A 25,844-nucleotide genomic window follows, 5' to 3' on the forward strand; every position below is an offset into this window, starting at 1 on the left:
TGTCAGTCGCGTCACTGTCGTGTCACCGCCAGGCGTGTCGCTGTCGTGTCACCGCCAGTCAAGTCACTGGTAGTGTCATGTCACGCTCAAAATGCATGGAGCCGGGCCTCGCCCTGATGGACTGTCACAGATGGGAGCCGTGACAGCCCATGTACAGTGTGTGACGTGTGCAGTAAACACATCTTAACGTCATAAACTCTTTTATTTCACCCGAGTTAGGGTAGTTCCATTGCCACGTGGCATGTACTCTCTCTACCAGAGCAGCTGGGCAGCGACTCCGAACCACGGAAACGGCCCTAACGTCGACAAGAGTATATTTACATATTTACATATACTACATTCACAGCCTATTATACAATTTCTTGCAGTTAAACTCGTCACTAAGCATATGTGATTATCAATAACTTACTTTACTGGTTAAAATTTTTTATGGAACCTGAACTGGCTTTCATAACACGTTTAATAGTCACCTTGTTCCACACACCTGTTTTGCTAAGGAACTGCATGAACAGAAGAAAAGTACTCTGCAAACTCATCTCGTATGTCTGCTGCTCTATTTGTAGTTCTGTTTGCGCGTTGGGTAGCAACAGACTGCAAGTTTGACTCTAGTGTCGCGTCTAGCTTGTCTGTTTGCACATAGCATCTCACTTTCAGCTTCATTAGATAGTTGTGAAGCTGACGTCGACCCAAGTGTCTCCCCTGCTCATAAAGTCCGTTATGCTGCGCCAACCCCTAATCCTCCCCTGCCCCGTGCAGTGAATGTGTGCTGTGTGAAACATACTTTATATATAATAACGTGTCATTTTTATTATTTGTATATATTATAATTTTTTCGTGAACTTTTGTCATTATAATTATATGTTTTTCTAAACTATAATGTTAATTGCTGTAACCGGGCGACGAAGCCAAGGCCAACACCCGGAATCACTCCGAGTGCTGCACGTGTCGCGAAGGGGGGGGGGGGATGACGGGCGGAGAGGAGTGACGCGGCAGGAGGGGGCAGTAGTCATCTGGCGGTCGAGCAAGGCGGTCGCACGGCGAGACGAGTGTGGCAGTGAGACGTGAGCCACGACTGGTGAGATTGGATCCGGGCGCTCGGGACTTTCACGTTCACGGGCATTACGCTATCGGTCGCCATTGTAACTAAATTAATTGTAAATAAGTATTTTCTTGGTTTTTTTGAGGCAGGACATTGCGCGCATCGGCGGACATGTACATGCCGCAACGGGACGGACTTTACGTCGCTGGCGACGGCGATCCAACTTAATTGGTTTCTCGCTATCATAGGGAAGGGGCAGAGACAGTTCATCAATCGCATACAGAACCAGGGGGTGCAGTCCGCACTTGGTGCCTGCCCAACCCCAAACACGTGCAGCCGAGCTTCACTCTGCGGAGGGACAGGTGTTGTGCCGCGGATTGCCCATATACCTATATTATGCGAAGGGCTCAATAAATACTTGTGGTCAAACTGTCGAAACATCATTGTAGCTCGGATAGTGTTAATTTCCCCCGCCACGAGGCCTGAACCCTCTCTGAGAATACTACGCAACCCGCATCACGGGGGTGATATCCGGGGCAACAACAATGCAAAAAAATTGGTTGTCTGTAAAGTTGGTTTACGGACGATAGTTTAACGTGACCATGTCATGACAAAACATTGATGAAATGATTTATCCAAAGAAAAGGATATATCATATTCGGCCTGAGACTGAGCCGTAATAGGTTTTTGCAACCAAACCATTAAGGCATTAAAAATATTATATTCTTTGAGGAAGAATTTTTTTTTAATTTTTCTTTATTTTGTATGATAAAATCTACCTCTGCATACTTTTATGAATAAAATTGAATCATTTTTATTGAATTATCACTATTTTGTATGGATACAAAGAAGGAGTGAAATGAAATGTACAATTTAATTAATAAATTTACTTTTATTTGCATTCATTAATTCAAATATATTTATTACTTTTGAAATGTTGTGTGCGCTGCATTTATTTTTACAAGTACAAAAAAAAACTTTTGCATTTGCCAGGATTTGAACCGAGACCCTTTGGATTGGAAGTTCAAATTCAAAATTCAAATTCAAAAAAATTTTATCGTGATGTTTGTGTACATTTTTTGTTTACAATAGTTCACTTAGTGGTACGCCAGCACATTGTGCTCTTTTTCCATATGTTACAGACATTTTACAACATTTTGTATATACATTTGCAGATATTAAATCATTGATGTTATAGGAGGAAAAGTTTAAAAAACCTCTGTAGTGTTCTGGAGCCTGGGGGCTCAATGTTTTTCAGAAAAGCATACATGTTAAAATATTGACGCCGACCGCCAATGCTCCTCTGTCGCATAGACCGCTATGCCTCATCAACGTCTCGTAAAAACATGTGCACCGAACGCGCTTGTGCGCGCAGCAAAGTGCAGTGCATGCGACGAGGCGAACACCATGCAACGAGTGCTTCACCGGCGGAAGGATCCGGCCGGGTGTGGCATGTCCCTCCGCCGCACTACAACAAATTATTTTAATTATGTTTTCCACAGGTTTTATTAAACATTATTTTCCATTAATTAATAATTAAGTCTTTGCAAAATCATGTTTCACTGTGCGATTTGTCCCGAACCTGGCCGGTTCAGTTTCCCGCGAAATTCACACGTTTCCGCGGGAGGGCTGGCGGGAAAGAGGGGGGTCGCACGCGGCGACACCGTCTGTGTCCTTCGAGAGCTCACCCAGGCCGGCAGCCTGCGTGCAACGCGGAACCTTCAACCTTTGCATTCACCGACATGTAGTTTTTCAATAGTGTAATTTCTTTTCAACCTTTTACATACAGTTCCGCGGTCGGCCTAAATTTACCATGAGGTACTTAACTTAATTCAATCAGTGCTCCAAGATGAGTGTTCTACGTCATACGTAAGTACTGTGGGGAGATTATGTGGATTTACGTCGGCGCTTCACGCCCAACCTAGCCTACCGGCTACATAGTTTTGGCCCGCACGGGGCAGCCAGCAGGCGACGCGTGCCATCGAACTTAATAACGATTCAGTCCCTGGGACACACCTAGACACCACGTAGAGTCGCCGGAGACACGGGCCTACGTGCTGCTAGCCCAGTTTATTTAGAGTTAGGTAATAGTGTAGTGTATTGGGCGTCAAGATATCGTGTGCCATGTCAGAGTGTATTTTTTGTAACTATCGCATCACGTGTACGAGTCAGCCCCTCACGCATATAAAAATCGTGAGCCGCCACTGAGGAAGTGAGCTGCGCGTGTGACTAGTCGCGTCGGGCAAACCGTTACGGCCAGAACGGGCAGCACCATGTATTGGGCTGTCCTGTATTAAATTCACCAACTATCTTCAGAAGCTTTGTGTTATTATTCAGGCGTCCCGAGTGGCCATAACAGCTCGGGGGGCCCTACTGCGTTGACCCCTACCTCTAGCCACAAGGCCGAACCTTCCCTGAGATCACGAACTGAACAAAAATCACGTCTAAATAGTCAGAGGTAGCGGGGACGGCGTCAATATATTTACAGAGATCTAATTGTTGATATATACACTTGGTTATACATTTTTGCACTGAACAGTTTGGAATATATTTGGTTATATGTGCGGCAGGTATAATACACTATTTTACACTATATTACAATGGTTACACTTTTATACCTATGTCGCTTTGGTTGGCGTTCATTTGTGAGTACGATGCACGGCACTTTGGTGGTCGTCCGTTGCACTGTACTCTGTTGTGGCTGTTCGGAGGATTTTCTTTTTCTGCCCAGTCAGGGTGGCCTGCCTGGGTGGTAATCTGTAATTAGTTTGGAAGTTAGCGATGCTGACCGCAAGGCTACGAGGCAATACTTGAAAAATAATAGCTTCAGATGTTATATACATATATTTATAAAAAATTTGTAGGGGAATAATATTATTTTGTTTTTATAACAAATACGCATCCCAAATACACCAATTTTATTTATAATGTGTTACAATATTTTTTAAAACATTGTGCAAAGGGTCCCGGGTGTAATTTGAATTATTATGTGTAACTGTAAAACACCATTGTTGGTTCAAAACGTGTTTGATTATTCAACATTACTTTTAAATAACCATACCGATTGTGCTTAAAAACGGTGGACGATCGTTAAATTCATAATATTAATAATTCAAACGACGAAAATATGATTGAAAAGTCAAATCGATGGTTGTTCAGATCAGCAAACAATGAGCAAACAGGACACATCCGTAGTGGGACATCCGTAGTGGGACACTTTTTCGAGCGTGCAGCCGGCGTTCATTGTAAATTATTTATACTTGTAATTTAAATAAAATTCGAAATAAAAACATTTTAAGTTTTCTTAAGCTAAGCTTAAATGTTAATAATTAATGACGATTTTTTTTAAAAATACTTCATGTTATTTTTTGATGTAAACGCATAATCCTAGCGGTCAAATAAGAACTACAGACTTCTCCAGTGGGTTCTCTTTACTTACGTGTCATCGTTCTAAATTGTATTTCCTATGGCTAAATGAGTACCCCCCAAGGCCAATAAACGTGAACAAGAAGAAGAAATAGTATTTCCTTTTTCCGGAAATGAAGTGTGGTGGTTCTCGTTATGTGCTGTTAGGTTATTGTTTTTAAAGGAGATCTGTAATTTATCTTACCATCATTTGAACTTTCGAGGTGCAACATGGTTCAAAAAAAGGTAAGTTTTTAAAAGTTTGTCTCAGAGAAGATAGTTTTAGTTTCAGAGTTGGCTGAGGGTTTTAGTATAGTTTGTAATTATTAACATAACGATCTAGTTATTTCTAATTGAAATTTGTACTAAGCTTTTAATTATTAAGTGTCTTGGATAGCGCTAATAAAAATAAATCTACGTGTTTTTATATTTAATTAATTATGCATTTTCACTTTGCCTTAGTTAACAGGTTATACAAAGTCCATGTATTTTGACGTTAATTGTCTAGTACTTACCTTTGTGATTTTAATGTACAACTGTAATATCTAGATATAATTTTTGTATCCTTTCTTTTTTATTGAACATAAAGCCTAGCTGTAATAGGGTGCTTTTCCTCATTGCACCTGTGCGTGTAGCACAGTTTGGTGATCTAATAGTTAACAAACCACGTGTTATAATAATTTTTGTTTTGTTTTTATGGTGTCATATTTCAATAACTCGGAATGTTTCATGTGTGCCTATATTTATAGGTATTCTAAACAACAGTAGTACCAAATTAAGAGGGCTAAGTATATAATAATATATATTGAAACAAATGAAACTGCATCACAATAAAACCATTGTCCGAAAACATTGTATACATTACTATCACAATATAATATATATCGTATATTTGCTTTTTTTAATTATGTAATTATGTATATATATGCCCTTAAATTAAAATGTTTTCTTGGAGTTCCTGGTTGAAAAATACCTACGTATTTGCAAACAATTCAAACATACATTGTGAAGTTGATCACTACACAACCTTTCATTTTTTGGCTCAATCTTGTTTTATTTCACCTATATTTATTTTATTTATGTTTCATGGCATCATATTATATTAATATTATCATGCATGCATCCACCAAAATTGAGGTTTCTAGGGATACCACACACTCATCCAAAATGCGTCCCTTCCACCATTATCTTCGGAATAATTTTTATTTTGTTTGCATATAATATTACTTTAACATTTTCGGCATATGACGTATTTAAAACGTTATAGTGAAAACACAAATAGAAACTGTTAAAAAAAACTTATATGAAATGACTTTTAAAACTTATAGGAGTATTTTATTCACGTAAGTATGTTTTATTTTGATATTCATAACAAGTACTTGTGATATAACATTAAAATATGATCTTGGGTGTTCAACTTAATATTATTATTCATTGTCAAATCACAAGTTTGGTAAATATGTATTAAACGGATTAGCGCCAAAAAAAATCGTACAAATATGAAATAACTTTCATTATATGCTATCTTACGTACTCTCTTCAGAACCGCCTGCGGAGATAAAAAATTCCAATTACTTTAGGAGATATCGAATTTTTTAATCTTCATTTTTTGGCGATTTTTTTTTTTTTTAAATTTAAAAATCCGAAAATACCTTTATTCTGTGCTCTTAAACTTCCTCTTTTCATTAAACCCGGCTGAGATAAGAAATTCCAAATACTTTTGGAGATATCGAATTTTTTAATTTTCATCCTGTGCACTCGTGCGGCGATAACGGTTGCTTGTTTACAAGTATCATTTTTTTTTTTTTTTCGATGTTCCCGAACGGAGAAACCTAAGATGCACATAGAGAGTTCTGCCATTCCCGATTGCACCCGAACAATTCACCTTCGGCCAACCTCGGGTTTATTTATTAATATTTCTCTGTTTATTTTAATGTAGCTATACTAACCTAACTAACCATCCAAATGGTTTTAAAGTGTTTTAATGTAGCTAACCTATCCGACCACTTTTAATATTTCAATTCATTTTTCCTGCGCAAAAATAAATAAATCCCGAGGTTGGCCGAAGGTGAATATTCGGGTGTAATCGGGAATGGCAGAACTTTATGTGGATCTTAAGGACTCTCACGTAAACGAATACATCATGTAAAAAGAAACTTACGTGAGTTTATTCTGTTCATCCTTTTTCCCGGTTTGTTAGGTCAGGTCAGCTACATTATAAATACTTTAAAACTAAACAACCAATAAAATTAATTTTATTATTTTTAATGTCTGTTCAGTTTCAAAGTATTTATAATGTAGCTGACCTGACCTAATCTACCTTTGTCCCATTTTGTTAGGTCAGGTCAGTTACATTATAAATACTTAAAACTATACAACATGTAAAATAAATTATTATTTTTAATTTCGGTTTATTTTGAAGTATTTATAATGTAACTAACCTTACCTAATGGAAAATTGATGTTATTTAGACATTCACGCGCACACGGCAAAATATAAAATGGCGACGGTCAAATTATTACACACGTCTGGTATAGCAAAATAAGAACGGCCATATCTCCAAAAGTATTTGAAATTTTTTATCTCCGCAGGCGGTTCTGAAAAGAGGACGTAAGATAGCATATAATGAAAGTTATTTCATATTTGTAAGATTTTTTTTGGCGCTAATCCGTACAATACATATTTACCACAAGTTTTTATGTGCTTTATCTTTCGATGTACTATATTAGAACAGCATCAGCTGTATGGGCATAATAGCCTAATTGATCCCTCATCTAAGGGATCCACTAAAAGTGCATTTGAGTTGATAGAGCCATCTTTGCTTCCGAATTCTTACAAGGGATGGTATGCATCCCTTAATGTGTCCACTAAATTGAGATTTCTAGGGATGCAACACTCGCATCTGCTAACTCGTCCCAACATCCATTAGCTTCAAAATCGTGTTTTATTTTGTTTGTATATAATCGTAAAGTTTTTGGCATAAGATTTGTTTACAATGTTATAAGTGTAAGTGATACTGAAATAGACAAATGAAAACAGTAATAAAAATAACCGAAAGGTGGGCTTTAAACTTATAGGTATATTTAATGCATGTTTTAAGTATTTTTAATAATTTGAAGTTCATAATAAACATTTTATTTTGATCGCTAACATTTATAACCGCTTTGCTACCTACACACACATGCATATATAATTGGATGTTCAGACTTGCCAACCTTTACGATTTTTTCATAAAGTGTACGAAAATCACGTCCGTTTTACGATTGTACGAGGATGTCTTCATTTTTTACGAATTTTAAGTACGAGTCGTTTATTAAAACACGTTTTTCCGTTTTATTGTATGGTTTGTGAAAGCTGTTGCCATGTGTTGTTGCTGTGGAAACGAGTGCGGTAATTGAGTTATATTATTGGTCGAAGGCCAGCGAACCACGTAATTTGTTGTTCGATTGTATAGCTTTCCTTATTGGCCGCCTGAGTTACATTGATGCGCTTACAACCAATCACGAACCAGTTTAAATAGAATTTTTAGTTTGGCAAGATGGTGTCGTGCATTAGCGTATTTTGTGATTCTTCAGTTAAAGTTGAGCCAATTTTGATTTTGTTTATTACAGGTTAGGAAACAAATTTATTGCATGTTTTTAATAAAAACGTGTTATGTGCACAATAAACGAAAGTGGAATCAAGTGAAGAAGAAAATGCCCTCGAAACGTGATACGCATTATTCTCAGGTATTTCGTGATACATACACGCGGGACTTTACGTGTATTCTTAAATCAAGCAAGGGAACACAGTTCGCATTTTTTTCAGTGTGTAGATGCGACATCAACATTGGGCACGGCGGAAGATATGACATCAATCTCCACGTGAACTGTTCAAAACATCTCGCAAATGTTAAAAGTGTCGCAGTCAGTTCAAAGGTTAGTGATTAGTTCGCTAAAAATAACAGCACAGACAATGCTGTAATACGTGCAGAATGTATGTTTACAAACGTTTTGGTTGAACATAATATTCCTTTAAATGTTTTGGATCACGCCGGCCAGTTATTCAGAAAAATGTTTTCAAATTCTAAAGTAGCAAAAAAATTTGGTTGCGCAAGAACAAAGTCGACGGCTATCGTGAAAGAAATGGCAAAAATGCAACTATAAAATTGTTTGTAATTTACAAACTTTGGCATTTTCAGTCGCGACCGACGGCAGCAATGACTCTGAATCCAAATTATATCCACTAGTAGTAACATTTTGTGATGCAAGTTTGAAAATGATAATGTCAAGGTTGTTTTCATTACCAGTACTCCAGGGAGATTCTATTGGAAGTTAACTGATATCAGTGTATATTGTAACAAAAGTACACTCTATTGATTTGTAGGGTACCACAAGGAACAAATTTTTTCTTTGATATGATACTAAGCAAAAATGTTTCCATAATGGTAAATAATGAGAATGATTGTTGGTCTGCAATTATAATGTATGTTAAAACGATTACATAATTTCGATTACTAGAAAAAATGTGATATCATGAAAGTTTATTTTTCAATTGCCGCAAGCAGTTTATGCGTGTTATATAATTTTTTATATATTTTACTAATTGAGGGTTTCAAAAGTTGGCAAGTCTGGATGTTAGTTATGTTTTGCTGAATATTTGTAGTGATTGAAATGGCTGTGTGTACATTAGTAAGACCTACTATAATTAAAAATGCATCCCTATGTATTTAGATACAGCTAATGTTTCAAAATTGGTTGTGCATAAGAATTTTTCTCACATTCGCTTCTTTTGTTTTCAAAAGTATATGAGTAATTAAAAACTTTTTATTAACTACCTACTTTGTATTATTTTATTTTTCTTTATATTTGTGTCCCTAAAATTATTTTGATATTGCATTTGCATAAGAAAACTTATTTAAAATATAAGTAGTTTCCTTTTAACAATTCAGAATTGTGCCTAAGCCTGTGAACAAAACTTTTAATTAATAAAACTAATAAGTATAATTTTAATTTAAGTTTTTTTAACTTCACAAAAGAATGTTCTTCATGGGTAGGTGAACTTGATGGAAACTGTGGGTAGATGAGTGCGTCACATGTTGAGTAAAAGTTTGTAGTTTTATGTATATATGTTTTTTTTTTCTGGCTTTACTGCAGAAGAAAATTAACTAAATCTTCAGTGTCACCTTGATAATATTCTAAACCATCTCTTTTTTTTTTTTTTTTTTTTCACAAATGCAACTGTTCATTGGAATGAGAAAAATTCTCATTAAACAATACAATATTTATTGCAACCAACTTGGGTGTGGCCAATGAAAGTTGAAAAACTGCTAGATGAGAGGACAAAACTGCTCATACAGCAAATGCAAAAAGTTTAATAATAACCCTTTCAAAATAAACTGCCAGTTTATAAAAATGAGCTTAGCTTTTACGCCAAATTATAACTGCTTGCATTTCAGCTTGTGTTTTTTTTTACTTTTAAAGAGGTAGACATCAGCATACCAAGAAATGTTTGGTAATTTTCTTATGTTGTTGTTTTTTCGTAAATAAAATAATAATATTCTGAAAATACTTTTCTCAAACACTAAAGATGTTCCTCTAATTACACTGAAAACAGCATTTCTAATTTCCTACTGGTTTCTGAGAAATTACAATTTATAGGTTTCATTACCTTATGTGTATATTGATGTGGCCACAACAGTCTATTCCAAGGCCATGTACATATGTGTTCAATGTAGGTATTATAAATTTGTGATATGAGAATGGTCGATTAGATTATGTTGCTACATTAAAAATTCTAAAAAATATTGTAAACGGTTGGTTAGGCTAATATACTTGTATTAAAAAAATATTTTTAGGTACATATTTAGGAATTATCTATTTTGGATGTTGCTATCCTGACATAACTAACCATTCAAGCAATTTCACAGTATTTTTAATGTAGCTCGACAATTCTCTAAATTATCTGTACCTGACGTCTCTGAAAGGCAATATCTTTTTCGTGCGTTTTTATCCTATAATAAATGCTGCCGAAGTCGCGCAAGTGAGCAGTAAACATGGGCAAACTCCAGAAATGTTGGGCCTCTGCATGGACTGGCATAACTCTTAGTATTCCCAAGTTGCTACGCTAAAGCACAACATGGTGATGACCACGTCACTGCATAAGCTACCTAATGTAACTTATAAATTGTAATTTGTCAGAAATTTGTTGGAAATTAGAAACTTAGTTTTCAGAGTAATTAGAGGAAAGTCTAGTGTTCAACAAAAGGTATTTTCAGAATTTTATTATTTTATTTACGAAAGTCGTATCGTAAAAATTCTACCAAAAAATTTAAGTGTTTCCTTTCAAAGATTTACTATCTTTTGTTGTGATAATGCAGTGGTTATGGTTCTTATCTTAATGAAAAATAGCCAAATTATGTGGTGATTTGGATGTTTTTGCCACTTAATAAATTTAGCTGCGGAAAGGCTTTTACAATATGTCAGTTAATATTGATGTCATTCTTGTTTTAATAAATTAATTTTGTGGAAAAAAGATTAAAATATGAAGGCTCAATATATTCCAGCATGGCTAATGTTGTTGAACAATCCTCTTGCCAGATTTTTCAAAGAAGTCACATTGCATTCACAACTGCTATGCTAATCCACTTTGGGGGGGGGGGGGGGGGGTCATCAAGGACAAAATTGTTAGAAGTAGATTATCACTGCACCACCAATCTGAAATCTGACAATGAGTTTGTAATTGACTGTCAGACCAAGAGAGTTGTTGATGTGTTGTCATATGAGGAAAATAGTGAAGAAATAATTGTTTGACATGCAACTTTGTTATGCCCACAGTAGAGTATTATTGTATGTTATTTTTTTTGTCTGCATTAATGAGATAATTCCATATAAATTAAACAAATTTATAGGAAAAAGTAAAACATACTTTACACAGTATTTATTAAACCAGAAAACTGAAACAATCACTTTGTACCACAAAAAAATGATCTTTCTTTATGTTAAGTTAGACATTATTCACTGTCATTGACATCAGTGCTGCTGACATTTTTTTCCTGTACTTCTTTTCTAACAGGACTTCATCTTCTAGTTTATCCTTTGAGTTTTGCTGGCAGCCATGTACTCTTGACTTGAGAGATTTTTGGCCCACGCTGCCAAAATCATTGAGCATTCCCTCCTGTATTAAGAACATGTTCACTAGTCAAAATATTACTTTTGAAGGTTGTCCTTGAAGGGTTTAGTCAAACACTTCAAGAACTAGGAGCTGCAAAGTCATTCCTCGAAGAATAAAAACTTTGTTACTATTTGTCTCTGCAACCTTTCTTTTCACTTCCGGAGTGAGGTGGCCTTGAAATGCATCCAAGGATGTCATTGCTAGTATGCACAGGCCAGCCCCAGGTCATTGATTTCTCACTACTGATTGCCATGCCGGGGGAAAATTTCTCTGTGGGTAATGTTTCATACTTCAGTATAATATATTATGGTGGTAACTTGCATCCGTCGGCTGTTATTGCCCACATTGCAATAATATAAATTTTTCATCGCCAGATGTTTTTGTTGCACACCTTCCACTGTGGTGTGGGGCAATTTTCAAGGCTTTAAATCGGATTATTTTACCTGCTAATTTTCCCTCCGCTTCTCTTTCACAAACTCCAACACATGTTATCAACATTATACTTATGGCTTGCTTCTGAAAATTTTTGTTTCAGTATACTGTACCACCGTTATCAAAAAATTGGTGCAATAGTTACGCCTTATTCCTTTGCTTGTTGAAGCTTTAACTTCCAGGTGCTCTGCCATTCTAGATATTTAATACTCATTTTTACATTATCACAGTACTGTCATTTCTATTTTGGTTAGGTGTGGTATTAACATTAATTAAGTCATTTCCTTGCTGTTAGGTACGCATTGTGAAATTCGTAGAAAGTGGATGCATTTTCTTATTCTTTTCTATGCACAGAGAAAATTATTGTAAAGCAAAATAATTTTAATGTTAAAACCACGCTGAGAGTGCAGTAAAACCTCGCTTATCTGGCCCTCATCGATACGGATCTTCGAATTATCCGGATCAGATTTGTAGACATTTTATTTAATATTCACATAAAAATTTTAAAATTAAGTTAGCAAATATTTACTTCTTAGTTTGATTCAGTGTTCAGTTCCTGCTAGGATAGAATTATGGTAGTAAAATGCTTTTTGTTGAATTAAAGAAAGCACATCAGCTAAACTATTAATAACAAAAATTACTGTTCTTCATTCAATTGCAATGTTTGAAACGGATAAGTGGATGAATTTTTTGTTAAGAAATTGTGAAAAGATATATTTATATATATTTTTAATTGTCTTATAAACAATATAGAATGGGTATACTAGGTATTTTTGTTACCTAACTTATTTTTTGTATCGTACTGTAAGTCTGCTTATTTAAGGATTTTGTTTTGCTTATTATTAATGTTACATGGATTGTCCGGTCATTTGATTGTATTGCCTTTCGTCCCAGATAGTCCGGATAGATGAGGTTTAACTGTAGTATATAATAAATCTTGCTGCGTGTAAGTAGGCTGCGGGTTTGATTCAGTTGATACCTAGAATACTTGAGACATTTCCAACAAATATGTGATTAGTGGTTATCATATTGGGTAATGTTCATTTTTGACATATTTATTAAGGGCTGATTATAAACAAACATTGGGTTTTAAAACCATCAAAAGAGACATAAGAAAGGCATGCCCTTTTTGTATAAATGTTTTTACTTAATTCATCCCCACTTTTATCATATAAATTAATAAAAAATGAACAACATAGGCACATGAAGATAAAATAGACCAGTGGTGTTTTTGTGTGTGTGTACACACATGCTCATGCGTAGTCGCAGGCTATATTTGGCATGTGACATCATTTTACTCGGTCTGCCTTAATTGTTTAACACAAATATTATGGATATCGTTTGTTTGTATGTGTAAAGTAGGTTCTCAGCAAATACTCTTATGAAGACATGGTATTATTACAGAAAATTATACCTAATATTTTTTGGAAATATAGTTTTTAAATATTTTTTTTTTTTTCATGTCACAAAATATATCAGTTGGTATTGTACAGAATAACACTGCATAAAGATTATTGTTAGAAACAAATAATTCATATTTTCTGGCCCTCAGATTATGTACAGAGACAATATCTAGCTTTGAGAGAAATTAGCCATCACTGATAAGACAATGGAGCTTGCAGGTTCATGAACAGAAAGAAAACCAACAAACTGCACACAACGCCATCCACATAAAATCAGAAAAACAGACATGAGGTGGTTTGCGAGCAGTTAGTTGGCCTCCCAAATGTATACATGCCTTAAAATCTTTTTGGGAAAGGAAATTTATTTCTTAAGTTTAGTAGCAATTCTTTTAACAGCCATCAGATGTCACAAAAGAGTAAGATCTGTTCACACTGATGTTGCCCATGTTTGTCTTGCATTTTTCTGTCGAGGTGCTCTTGCGACCAGTGTTTTATCTTCTGCAATTATGCATGATGTGCATGTTACACCAACTATCGTTTGTCGTTGTCATGGTTTGTGTGTGATTGTGCTGTGTTGCAGCCCAAGAAGAAGGTGGGCAAGAAGGTAGCGGCAGCCCCTCTTGCTGTCAAGAAGCCAGAGCCTAAGAAAATCAAGAACCCTTTGTTTGAGAAGCGACCAAGGAATTTTGGCATTGGTGAGTTGTCTTAATGTTAACTTTGCATTTTGCTAAATGTAACATGGGGTGTGGTGACAGCTTCATTTGGGCTTGTTTGTCTTTCAGGTTGTCCTAAATATTAGAAGAGCAGTGCTCTAAAAAATTACAATTTTTTGTTATTTCCTTATCAATTGGAGATGAAAAAAAAAGGAAAATGTTATTGTTAGACAGTTACAGTCGAGATAAAGAGCATTGAAAAGAAAAACTAGGAATGTCATATTGCTTCAGGAAACAATCATCACTCATGTTGACATGTATTCATTCAGGTTTTGACTTAATACGTAAAATGTGAGCTGTATCGTTGGCTGGAAAAAAAATATTGTACTAAATTATCTTGCAGTAAAACCATCTTGAGAAAATCATGGTCAATAAGATTTTCTGCGTGTTATCAAGTTTGAAGTCCTCTGTGGTACGATGCCATAGTGATGGTGCGAGAGTTATTACGATGGATTTCATGCTGTCATTTTGAAGCTACCGTCATGACAGGTGCCATCTGTACAGCCTCGGCAAGCAGTGCCGGGGGGAAGGGAAGCCCAGCAGCTCTGCTCTTGTCGCAGGCCAGGACATCCAGCCTTCCAGGGATCTGAGCAGGTTCGTGCGTTGGCCCAAGTACATCCGCGTGCAGCGCCAGAAGGCTGTGCTGCAGAAGAGACTGAAGGTGCCTCCACCCATCAACCAGTTCACACAGACACTGGACAAGCAGACAGGTCAGTGCATGCTGTATTCATGCCTTTCTGTTCAACCACTGGCTGTTGGTTGTATAGTGGAGATTGTGGTATTATATTTATTGTAGATGTCTGTAGAGATTTTAATAAGTAAAATAAAATGTTATAGGGTCAATCCATATCAAATGTCCCAATTTTAATTTTTCAGGTTGCTTGACCTTTTTAGAAAAAAATAATTTTGTGTGTATGGCCTCACTAGCATATAATAAGTTTAAAACCACAATAATATAATTTTACCATGCTTGGTTTATTATTGGTTGCTAGATTTACATGATCGGGTGCAGCAGTTTTGACGTTTGCAAGACTGGGGGAACTCCAATAAATTTTTATTGGCTGCTTCCGAAATTATGAATTAAATAGCACTGTTCTGAGCATGCTCTGAAGTAACTTTATATGTAGTAAAATCATGGTTGCTACAGGACTAGAAAACCGGGAAATGTCGGGGAAATTAAAATGGTCTGGGAATTCCGGGAAATGTCAGGGAAAATTCTACGAATTCTGGAAATTTTAAAGTTGCGTATAATTGAAACAAAGCTTTGTTTTGATGCGCTCGTATCGCTACCAAACGACTCCGCTAAAAGACTGCTGCTTAAGGCACACTGCAACTGCAACTTTTTTTTTTTTTACTTGGACTACGATTGGCCGTTGCAATAGGCTGTTATAACCACCCACCATAACTTCTGGCTAATCCAGGCACTCATTTGTTCACTAGCGAACCCAGGCCTTCATTTGTTCGTGTTTTGCTCCTTTTTAATGTGCCCTCGAGACTTTGTATTATGTTCCGTTTCATGCAGTGAACTACAGAACGGGCATGGCGTCGTTTATCTTTTGAAGGCTATTTTCACGTGGAATAAGGTGAGTTCAAAGCTTATTACGTGAATTTAAAGGCGTGTTTCAGGTGAAGTTAGTTAGTTTTTGATGCGATCATAAGAAAATAAAGTGCATTTTGATAAAGAGGCAATACCAATTCTCATTTTGAAAACTACCAAACTGATAGTGAAAACACGTGGCTTTTGTGTGCGGTTAGGTTTTTGCATTTTTTCTACCTATTTTTTTTTAATAACTTTTTTTTTCAACCGTTATAATCCGTGAGTTCTGTTGCGTGACACTTACATCGTGTATAAAAAAATTCCATAACTGAACATGTTTTTCCCCGGAATCGTTAGTTAACATTGTAAGATTGTAAGAGTATTGTATGTTGTAATGCTGCTATTGTAATTATCTAAGTAGGTCTGTTATATTGCTAGGTGTGAATTTGTAATAGTTTTTGTATTTGTGTAGTTATATATTTTTTTTAAGGATTCATAAGCAATAATGTTTTAACCTAACCTGAAAATATTATGTACTTTTTTTAAATAAACTAAATGGAAATATACAAAAATTGCAAAAAAAAGCCATTCGCATAATAACTAAAGATTAAAAAACATCTAGTTGCAGAAAAAATTTAAAAAGTTAGGAATACTAACATTTACAAATGAATTCATATACAGAACATTAATTTTCTGCTGTAGACACCAAACCAAATTTAAAAGAAACAAAGATATCCATCATAATACTCGAGGCTGCAATAAATTGAGACCCATACAACACACCTATACTCAATTTGAAGTAGGAATAGAGCACATTGGCTGAATACTATTTAATAGCTTACCTTACAAATAAATGGAAATCAGCAACATAGACAAATATAAAGCTTCTATAAAAAAAAATACACCTGTATGTAATCCATTTTACAATTTAAAAGAATTTATGGAGTATACTGCTGGTTACAGCCAGACTACCTTGTATAGCTACAATGCCTAACAACAATATCCTAATACCCTAAATCCTGCTTAATTTGTATTATTTGTTTCCTTAATAAATATAAGAAATTGCTTGACATATCATGTCTATGGGTATGTATCAAAGAAATAATGTTATATTTGTAATTCAGATTATCTGGAAAAATTTTATCGCTATTCGTTTTACTTCAAAGTTATATGTATGTAAAACTAAATATGTATGTGTCATGTAAAACTATGTATAGGTATAACTGTAAATATGTAAACGACATGTTTAGCGATGGTGATTTTTCGTTTTCGCGAAATAGATGCGATAATATGCTAAATTATATTTTTCCGCTATAAAATGTGAAATCTAGGCTATTCCGAGATAAATGCGAAATCAAGGTAACAAATGTAGATTCGTCTTCACTCTACACAATTTATTTACTGATTGTATTTAATTTCAGTTCAGTATCAAAAGAAACCATCATTTTATGGCGTATTCAGCACAAGTATCTTATTGTCAAGTCATTCACAACACTATTGTTCGTAAATATTGAAAGAAGAATGGCCATCCATGCCTCGCGATTGTAAACAAAGCAAAGAACAACTAGCTGGAAGATTGTCCGTCATTTTGCAGAGTACAAGTTTTTTAGGACACCATATTGCGACATCTCTGCTTCTGTTTCACCTAAAAGCCGCGTTCTTGTGTAGTCTGTGGAAGTTGGTGTGTTTACAAAATACGTGCATACTTGTGAATGTGTTGTATACTGTTATTTCTCATGGTAAAAATGGGACGAAACGTAAATTCCATTAGCGATCGCATAAATGAATACAAAAGTGAACAGTTCTACGAAAGTGATACAAATATTTTAATGTGCAATTTATGTAATCGCCGTCTGGAGTGGAAAAAAAAAGATGTACTTGAAAAGCACATTAAATCTGAGGGACATCAGGCTGCAAAAAAAAAAGATTCACCGAGAAATCGGATGAAGAAAAAAGTCGGTAAAACGGCATGGCAAGCAACGGTTTCTGGCATAATCGAAAACCAAAAGAAGGCGAAAATTGAAAAAATTTGAAAAAATGAGTTTCAATGCACTCTATATCAACTATGGCCATAAACACGGCTAAAAAATATTTATTGTAATTTTAAATATTCAATTTATTGCACTCATAAGTGCTAAAAAGTTGTTTGGAAACCTGCCAAGATAGGCTATCTTTGTAGTTGTGCTAGATCTTTATTTCTGTGGTTGTTAATAATTAATATGTGTATTATTTAATGCTTTTTAAAAATATACTTTTCCTCAGTAATGTAAAATGAGAGAATTGGCTAAATCTGTTTTTAAAAATGCTACAATATGTTAAATTTCAAATTCATAATGCTTAATTTCAAATTCAAAATGCTAAATGTTATTATTTTTAATGCTATAAATCACCATCTCTAGACATGTTCCATAGACTTATGGCTTCTACCAAAAGAAGGCTCAATGGAATACAAATAAATGAATAAATTAAAAAATAAATAGCTTAGAGATGTCGAAGAAAACTACTTTTAAGGAGAAATGGCTCAAGGAGCCACAGTTTCAGCATATCAAACCTTCTGCTAAAAACATAAATTCTGCGTACTGCACTTTGTGTTACAAAAGTATTCAACTCTGCCATATGGGTCGAAGAGCTCTCGCCAGCCATGTTGAAGGGAAAAAAACATTCGCAATTCTGCCGTCAAAATAACTCAGAAAAAAACTTATTTTACCTCATGTTGAAATTTTTATATTACATTTAATCATATGCACGTTAATATTTACGGTATGTACTTCAAAAGAAAGTCAGGGAATTCTAAGATTCTATTTCTGTAGCAACCATGATTATTTTTCACAGACTGATGATGAAAACGATTCTGAAAGTGAACCTGGGAGTATTAGAAGTGGTTCAGTACCAGGTGTTGGGGGAAGAAACAGAGGGCGAAGCAGAGGTAGAACAGGCGGAGAAGGAGACCTTGTAGCAGAGGTACAAGAGGCAGCAAAGTACGAAGCAGAAGTAGAGAAAACAGAAAATCACGAACAGATTCGCAAGATGGATGGATGGAAATAGATAGGATGCCTTCCATAAATGTGTATTCAGGGGAAACTGGAGTTGTGCTAGAAACAGATTTGGATGAACACAGTGCATCACTAGATTTTTTTCTCATTTTATAAATACAGATATTATCAAGCATATGAAAGAACAAAAAATTTGTATGCTCGCCAAAAAATAAACAAGAAATCTTCTCAACCGAATCTCACCCAAAAGTAGATTAGCGAGTTGGAAGCCTGTATCTCTAGAAGAAAAGAAGTTTCTTGCCATAATTATGCACATGAGCATTTTTGAACGCGCTGATATGAAAGACCACTGGAGCACTACACCAATGGTTTCCTGCAACTTTTGCCCTAATTTGATGTTAAGGGATAGATTTTTATCACTGTTAGCAAATTTTCATTTGAATGACAATGAGCACATGCAACAGAAAGGCGAACCGGGGTTTTATCCTTTGCACAAAGTGCGCCCACTCCTTGAACTATTGCGTCAGAAATGTAGAACATCATTTCAAGTTGCAGAAGACATTACAATTGATTAAGGAATGTGTGCCTACAGAGGCAGACTGTACTTCAAACAATTCATGCCACATAAACCCAGTTGTTATGGGATAAAGGTGTACATGCTATCCGACTCAAAGACAGTATGTTTTGTCGTCCTGCCGATGTTGATGCATGGCTGGGTGGTGTCTGAGGGCGTCAACTAACCTTTAATAGTGGTGGTTGCTGTGTGCCAGTTCACAGCACGAGACTCCTCTCCTCTCTCTCGGTGGTCGTGACGTTGCCACGTGGCAGGCAGGAGTGGTTGGACCACACACACGACTCACTCGAAACGTCGGTACGCACACAAACGCCGATCGCCGAACTCCGCGAGTCGCACATGACTGCTCGTGCCGAGGGGTGAAGGCCAACTGGTGCATCCTGGCAGGTCCCGTTAGGGCTCGAGTCGATCTCCGCTCTCCATGACAATCGACCTGCACCCGTTCGAGACACTTGCCACCGACCTGTGCGAGCCACGGAAGCACCTGGGACTACGTCAGTTTGGAACTACGATGTTTTTTGTGGCAAAGACAATGTACAGTAAATTCCCTTTATAAAGTACACTAGAGTCCCGTTATAGCGAGGTGTCACGGTTCCGGGTTTGATCCTCGCTATAACCGTGTCCTCGCTATAACCGAATTGGCCAGATTTTGGCCCCCAAAAAATAAAGATTAACCGAAAATAGCATAAAAATTGTGTTTAAACCTGTATAATTGGAAAATAACAGGTTATATTAACGAAATCTTAATTTCTGTGAGCAGATGTGTGAATTCTCTTTAAAACGATACCCCACAAGTACGGATGCGATCAACGATTGCGTCAAAATAACCAGAATACCCTACCACGCCACGTAAGTATAGCATCTCAGCCCGCGGCCGACGCAGCATTGTGCTGCTATCTATTGCCGACGCGGGCAGTCTGCTGGCGGCCATGTTGGTTCGGGATGTTGCAAACAGGTGGTGCTAGTGTAGCGCGACGATTTAATTCCTTACAAAAAAGCAGGAGTGCGGCTGCGGCAACGCACGTACGCCTCAAACGAAATAGTCGCTGGAAAACTATACTTTTTCATTTAAAGAAACCTGTCAACTTTTTTAGAAAATAAATTTGGGATTAAACTCAAACCATCACCACCCCTTTCCCGGACAAATACCCCAACAACTGACCGAAACAAAAGTTACAAGAAAACTGTCCTAGCGATTCGGAAATAAATACGGTAGTGCCCACTAGAGGTGTAAAAGTAACGAAAAAATGCGTACCCGTATGTATTCGTTACTATAACAATTAGTACTCGTTACTATCGTTACGTTACTCGTTACTTCTGATACCGCATAATTTGCTGTGTTATGTTGCAGCAACGAATCCAGTCGTATTGCGTACGCGTACAGAATGACGTCGCGTAAATAATAATAAATAGAATATAAACAATTAATAGTTTTTGTTAACCAAGAAACAATTAAATCTCATTAGAGCGGCTTTTTAATATTATCTCTTTTAAGATAACCAAAAAAACGTGAAAATACACGATTATAAAAACAAAAACATACATATTTCTAATTTAAAAAAATACTTTCTTATGTTGTTTCTGTTCCAATCTCAAACTTTGGCTACACACGGCACAGATAACTAACGGAAGTTTGATAAAAGAAAGAAAGGACGGGATTCTATTTTTAAAGCCACGCACTTAGGTGGCGACTGCAAGGCTGAAGAATGTGACAGGCGTCAACGGCAAGATGTCTAGTGGCGAGCGAGAGGGGTGGAGATAAGGCAGACAAATAACAAATGCGCGCTTCAAGCGATCACGCCGTAAATTCCTCAAAAATACCTCGTTATAGCCGTGTTCTCGCTATAACGAGATTCTACTGTACTTTAGGGGACCAAAAATATGATACTACTTTATAGTGGAGTACTTTATAGAGGAGTTACCCTAAACCAAAAAAATGTCGCTTCCCGCACATGTTTACATTTTTTTTTTCATTTTCTAATTAAAACGTATGTATGTGGTCTTACACGCCTTGTTTTTATCAATGATGTGATTTACTTAAAAAAGTAAAGTAATGTAAAATATTAGTAAAACATAGTTAATATAACTTAAATACATAGGTAACCTTAAATATACATACATAGTAGGCTTACCTCTTTTTGCAGTGGAAGTAATAGCTATTCATACAGTGCATCAGAGATGTTTTTAAATGTTCATTTCATAGGCCTAACAATACAGTATTATTTCCATATCTTCCATATTTTCTCCACTTTGAAAACATTAATTACAAAAATTTGGGCACTGGCATCAGTTACCGGTAAATAAAACTAACAAAATAATTATGTATGTACTAATATAAAAACTATGTTCAACTTTACAATGTACACTTAGACCTACAATGTTTGCATGAAATTCAGAATGGTAGATTGGACTTGAGGCTTGGAAATTATCCATTCCAAGCCTTAACGCCTCCATGCGTGCTTTCTCTTGCAGTACTGTGCCAGAAATTTGTATATTATTGGATCGTGCTTGAACAACCCAATCAAAAAGATTTTTGTCGAGGTCACTATCCACACATTTACTGTACCGTTGCCTCTTGTGGTGCAATTTTGCTGCATTCTCTTCTATCTTAGCTCTGTCTTTGATTATTGTAGACAGAGTTGTGGGCGTGATATTAAAGTGTTTTGCCACATCACACTTCTTCTTGCAGTTGTCAACCGCTTTTAGAATCTCGAGTTTTGTTGCAATACTAATACCGACACATTTTTTAGTACTGGTACTCATAGTGTGACCTACAAATCTTTAGTTGCGGCGGAAAGTTTCACTTGCCATTTTATCTAGTATACATTTAACAAAACTAACAATCTATTTAATAGAAAGCGCGAGTTCTTTCAATGTGTAAGTGGAATTGTAAGTGGAATTGAATTACAATTTCAGGGTATATTCCGTTTATACGTTATTACCGTATAGGTTACGTTACGTCGCGAACAAAACACTGTTCTTTAGATTAGCTACAAGATGCAGCGTAGCCAACCTCGAGACGCTCGGTCACAGGCTGCAGTGCAGCCAGTAGGTACGAGTAATAAAACACGTCATCGCTGCCATAACCATTTGCTTATTCAACAACGATAATATGCATAATATAGTACATTCAACAATATTTAAAATTTGGCCCCGTGTCTTCGTTTGATGTTGATAAATTTGATTTGGCAGTCAGTTAACACGTAAATACGTAAGTTGAGTAATGTTTCGCGCTAAAATGAAATTTAGCCGCGCGCTGTTTCCTGCACTGACGTTATCGTGTTTTTTTTTTTTTTGTCATGTTCATCAATAAACACACTTGTAAAGCAACGTAATATGGCGTATAGCGAAGTAAAACGAGTGAATGCAATTATTCTACGTAGAAATACTACATAGAGAAATATTACATAAACTTTTTTTGTTCACACAAATAAAAATTGTACGTATTACCGAGTAGTAATGATTCGCGCCAAGGAAAATTGTACATTATATGATAATAATCCCTATGAATTATCATTGCCTTTCAAGGGACCGACGTGTTAATACTTTATACAGAATAGTACGTAAAGGAGGGGTACGTACTAAAGAGAATTTACTGTAGTTACCGATTTGGTCATGCGACTACTGGATGACTTGGCAGGAAAAGGTCGCACTCTATTTACTGATCGGTATTACACAAGCCCTTCCCTAGCTGTACAGCTAGAAAAAGTGCAGACAGGACTGGTCGGAACTTGTCAAAAAAACTGGCTTGGTATGCCTCGTGCACTTCGTACTCCAACTTTACAAAGAGGTGAGCAAATTTTTCTTAGGAAAGGAAACTTAATGGTGCTTTGTTGGAAGGATAAAAGGGATGTGTACATGCTCACCACACGACATGAGGCTAAGGTGATAATATATAATGACAGGAGGGGAAATGAGAAAATAAAACCTGCTGCTAGGGATGGTCGGGTACCCGAAATTTCGGGCAGTGTTTCGGGTATCAAGTATACCCGAAATTCTGGGCGGGTATTTCAGTGCCCGAAAATATCGGGCACCTTGGAAAACGGCAATACCGCACGGCGCAAGTAAACAAAGCTTCTTTTTTTTGGAACGCGCGGCAGCTGCAGGAACATGCCACGCCGCCGCCGTCCCGGCACCAGCCGGTGAAGTGAGTGTGTGTGAGAGATAAGATAAAGAAGGTGCCCGGTCAGCAAGTGTGTTTGTGGGAGGGGGAGACAGATATAAGAGAGCGAGCCCTGCAGCAAGCGGAAGTGGTCAAGGTCAACATTTACCGTTACTCTCGCTGGCTGACTAACGATGCAGCTGGTCGCCCGCCTCTCTCTCTCTCACACACACACACACGCGTGCGCGCGTACGCACGGCGGATGCTCACTGCTCAATAGTCACAAAGTAGTGTTCAAGGCCGGTGGATCTGCTTGCTGTGTGCGAGAAGGATTATAAGCTGACTTTAATTACACACATTGTAGTTGCGTGGCATTTACAGAAAGTGGTTGTGAATTGTTTCTATTTAATTCATGTCATTATTTTACCAAAATGGATACCAGTGGAAGTGTAGGTCAAACAATCAACAGTGACAATGAACCTTCAAGCAGCTACCCAAACACAATTTAGTTAATAAGCACTTTATTTCCAAGATTAATATGCACTCTATTTTTTAGTTTAATGTTTAACTTTCATATCAGTGCGGTATAGTAAATAAATAAAAACAGTTCAGGTTTGTCAATGCAAACTTAAGTACGACTATTTTATGTTCAAAATTTATTTCATTAACTGATTTTGATGCCCGCCCGAAAATTTTGGACAATTACCCGCCCGAGCCCGCCCGAAGTCAAATTTCTCTGCCCGACCATGCCTACCTGCTGCTGTTGTCAGTTACAATGCTAAGAAGTTTGGTGTTGACCTTTTAGATCAGCGCATGTCATATGGAGCTTTCAACCACAGATCTGTTAAATGGTGGATTAAGTTGGCATTTCACATGATCCTTATTGGCATATCTAATGCGTGTATTATGTACAACCAGGTAAAACCAAGAAAATTATCATTATGAAGCAGATTGCCAGTGACTTGGCTGTGTTTAAAGAGGACCCACAAGATGAGCCAACTCGTTCTAGAGCTAGTTTGGCTAGACTCACGGGGAAACATTTTCTGGAGAAAATTCCAGTTCAAGAAGGGCAGAAAAAGAAACAAAAGAAGTGTAGAGTGTGCGCAGAAACAGGTAGATCAAGGACTGGCACAGCAATCCGCAAGGGGACAACATGGCAGTGTAGTGTGTGCAAACTTGCAATGTGTATTGAACCTTGTTTTTCTCTGTACCATTCAAGAAAAAACTATACATCACAGAGCTACCAACCAATACGGATTTAACACCGAATTATGGAACATCGCACTTTTATTCTGGAAAGGAGGCTTTGTGCTCCATGGTAATGGACAAAATTCCGTTTCTGATGTGCGTGTTTCATGAACGCAGTTCGAATACATCACGTGGGCATGTACTGTCAAAATAAGTAGATTAATTCTCGAGTTTTGAGATAATAATGGGATAGTATTACGTCCGTTTTACGATACAACTAGTACATATTCTCAGATTTTTCGTTTGTTGGCTACTTACATCACAATAATTTTTGTGCGGTACTTTGGCTAACCTGTGTTGTTTTAATTTATTTTTTGAAAGCCATTTTTTTCATCAAAGTGTTTTTGCCGTGTCTACAGACATGAAACCATTTTATGTTGTTCGATAGTGTTGTGTTCTTCAGTGCCGGTTGTAGAAATAAAGCGTGTGACAGAACAATGTGTATCTGGGGCAAAAAAAAGAACGTTATTCTTCAGAACTTTCAACCAAACTATTCAAAAGAATGTCCATGCTTGTCACCAAATGTTTTGGAACGCCACGCGTTTTGTAATGTATGCACATGTAACTTTTTGATTGCACATGGTGGAAGGGATGACTAGACGTCATATTGAATCAAAGAAACTTGCGGAACATTTTAAAGCCGTGGCGATCAATAAATCTATATTGTTTTTTCACTACATCTGAAGAAACTAAAGTAACGAATGCAGAGTTATTGTTTACAATTTATTTTGTTTGTCTTCTGTTTGTTTATAAGACAGTTCTTATCCAACCAGGATAAAAGAAGCAAAAAAAAAGACAAGTTCAAAAGTTTAACTTTGAATTGAAGACAAAATTTTCAGTAAAATTATTGACATTTCTTACATATTCAGATTATTTTTTTTTTATTTTTTAGATTTGCAGCTTGCTAGTGCAAATTAATGAATCTGAAAAAATATTTATTGTATTCATATACATACATAGGCCTATATTTTTAATTTTTTTTTTTCCCCATATTATTGTCCTGGTTTTGTCTTGTGTAATCCCATAGGAAAAATTGATCGTGCATGATTTACGCGTACATTTTTCATATTTATTGTCATTACTGATGGGTGTGATTTGAGGTTGGCAGCTCTGACAGCATAATGTACTAATATAATACAATTCTGTATGTGACTAAAGAAATATTTTGAAGTGGATAACAGTGAAATTCAATAGACACATTGTGAATACAGTGAAAATTGTTACTGTAATTTATTTTTTATATTTT

At 36.4% G+C, this 25,844-nt stretch overlaps 1 protein-coding gene across 1 annotated transcript in view; it reads left to right on the top strand.

Moving 5' to 3' along the window:
* The first annotated feature begins 4,483 nt into the window (after window positions 1–4,483).
* LOC134527459 (large ribosomal subunit protein eL8) overlaps window positions 4,484–25,844 on the top strand; it is a 59,408-nt gene continuing 38,047 nt past the window's right edge. The window contains exons 1-3 of the mRNA XM_063360154.1: window positions 4,484–4,690; window positions 14,012–14,126; window positions 14,705–14,854. Of these exons, the coding sequence (XP_063216224.1) occupies window positions 4,676–4,690; window positions 14,012–14,126; window positions 14,705–14,854 (280 nt within the window). The 5' untranslated portion in view covers window positions 4,484–4,675. The remainder of the gene's footprint in view (window positions 4,691–14,011; window positions 14,127–14,704; window positions 14,855–25,844) is intronic.

The sequence above is a fragment of the Bacillus rossius genome, chromosome 1, assembly GCF_032445375.1.
Source record: "Bacillus rossius redtenbacheri isolate Brsri chromosome 1, Brsri_v3, whole genome shotgun sequence".
Lineage (NCBI taxonomy): Eukaryota > Metazoa > Arthropoda > Insecta > Phasmatodea > Bacillidae > Bacillus > Bacillus rossius.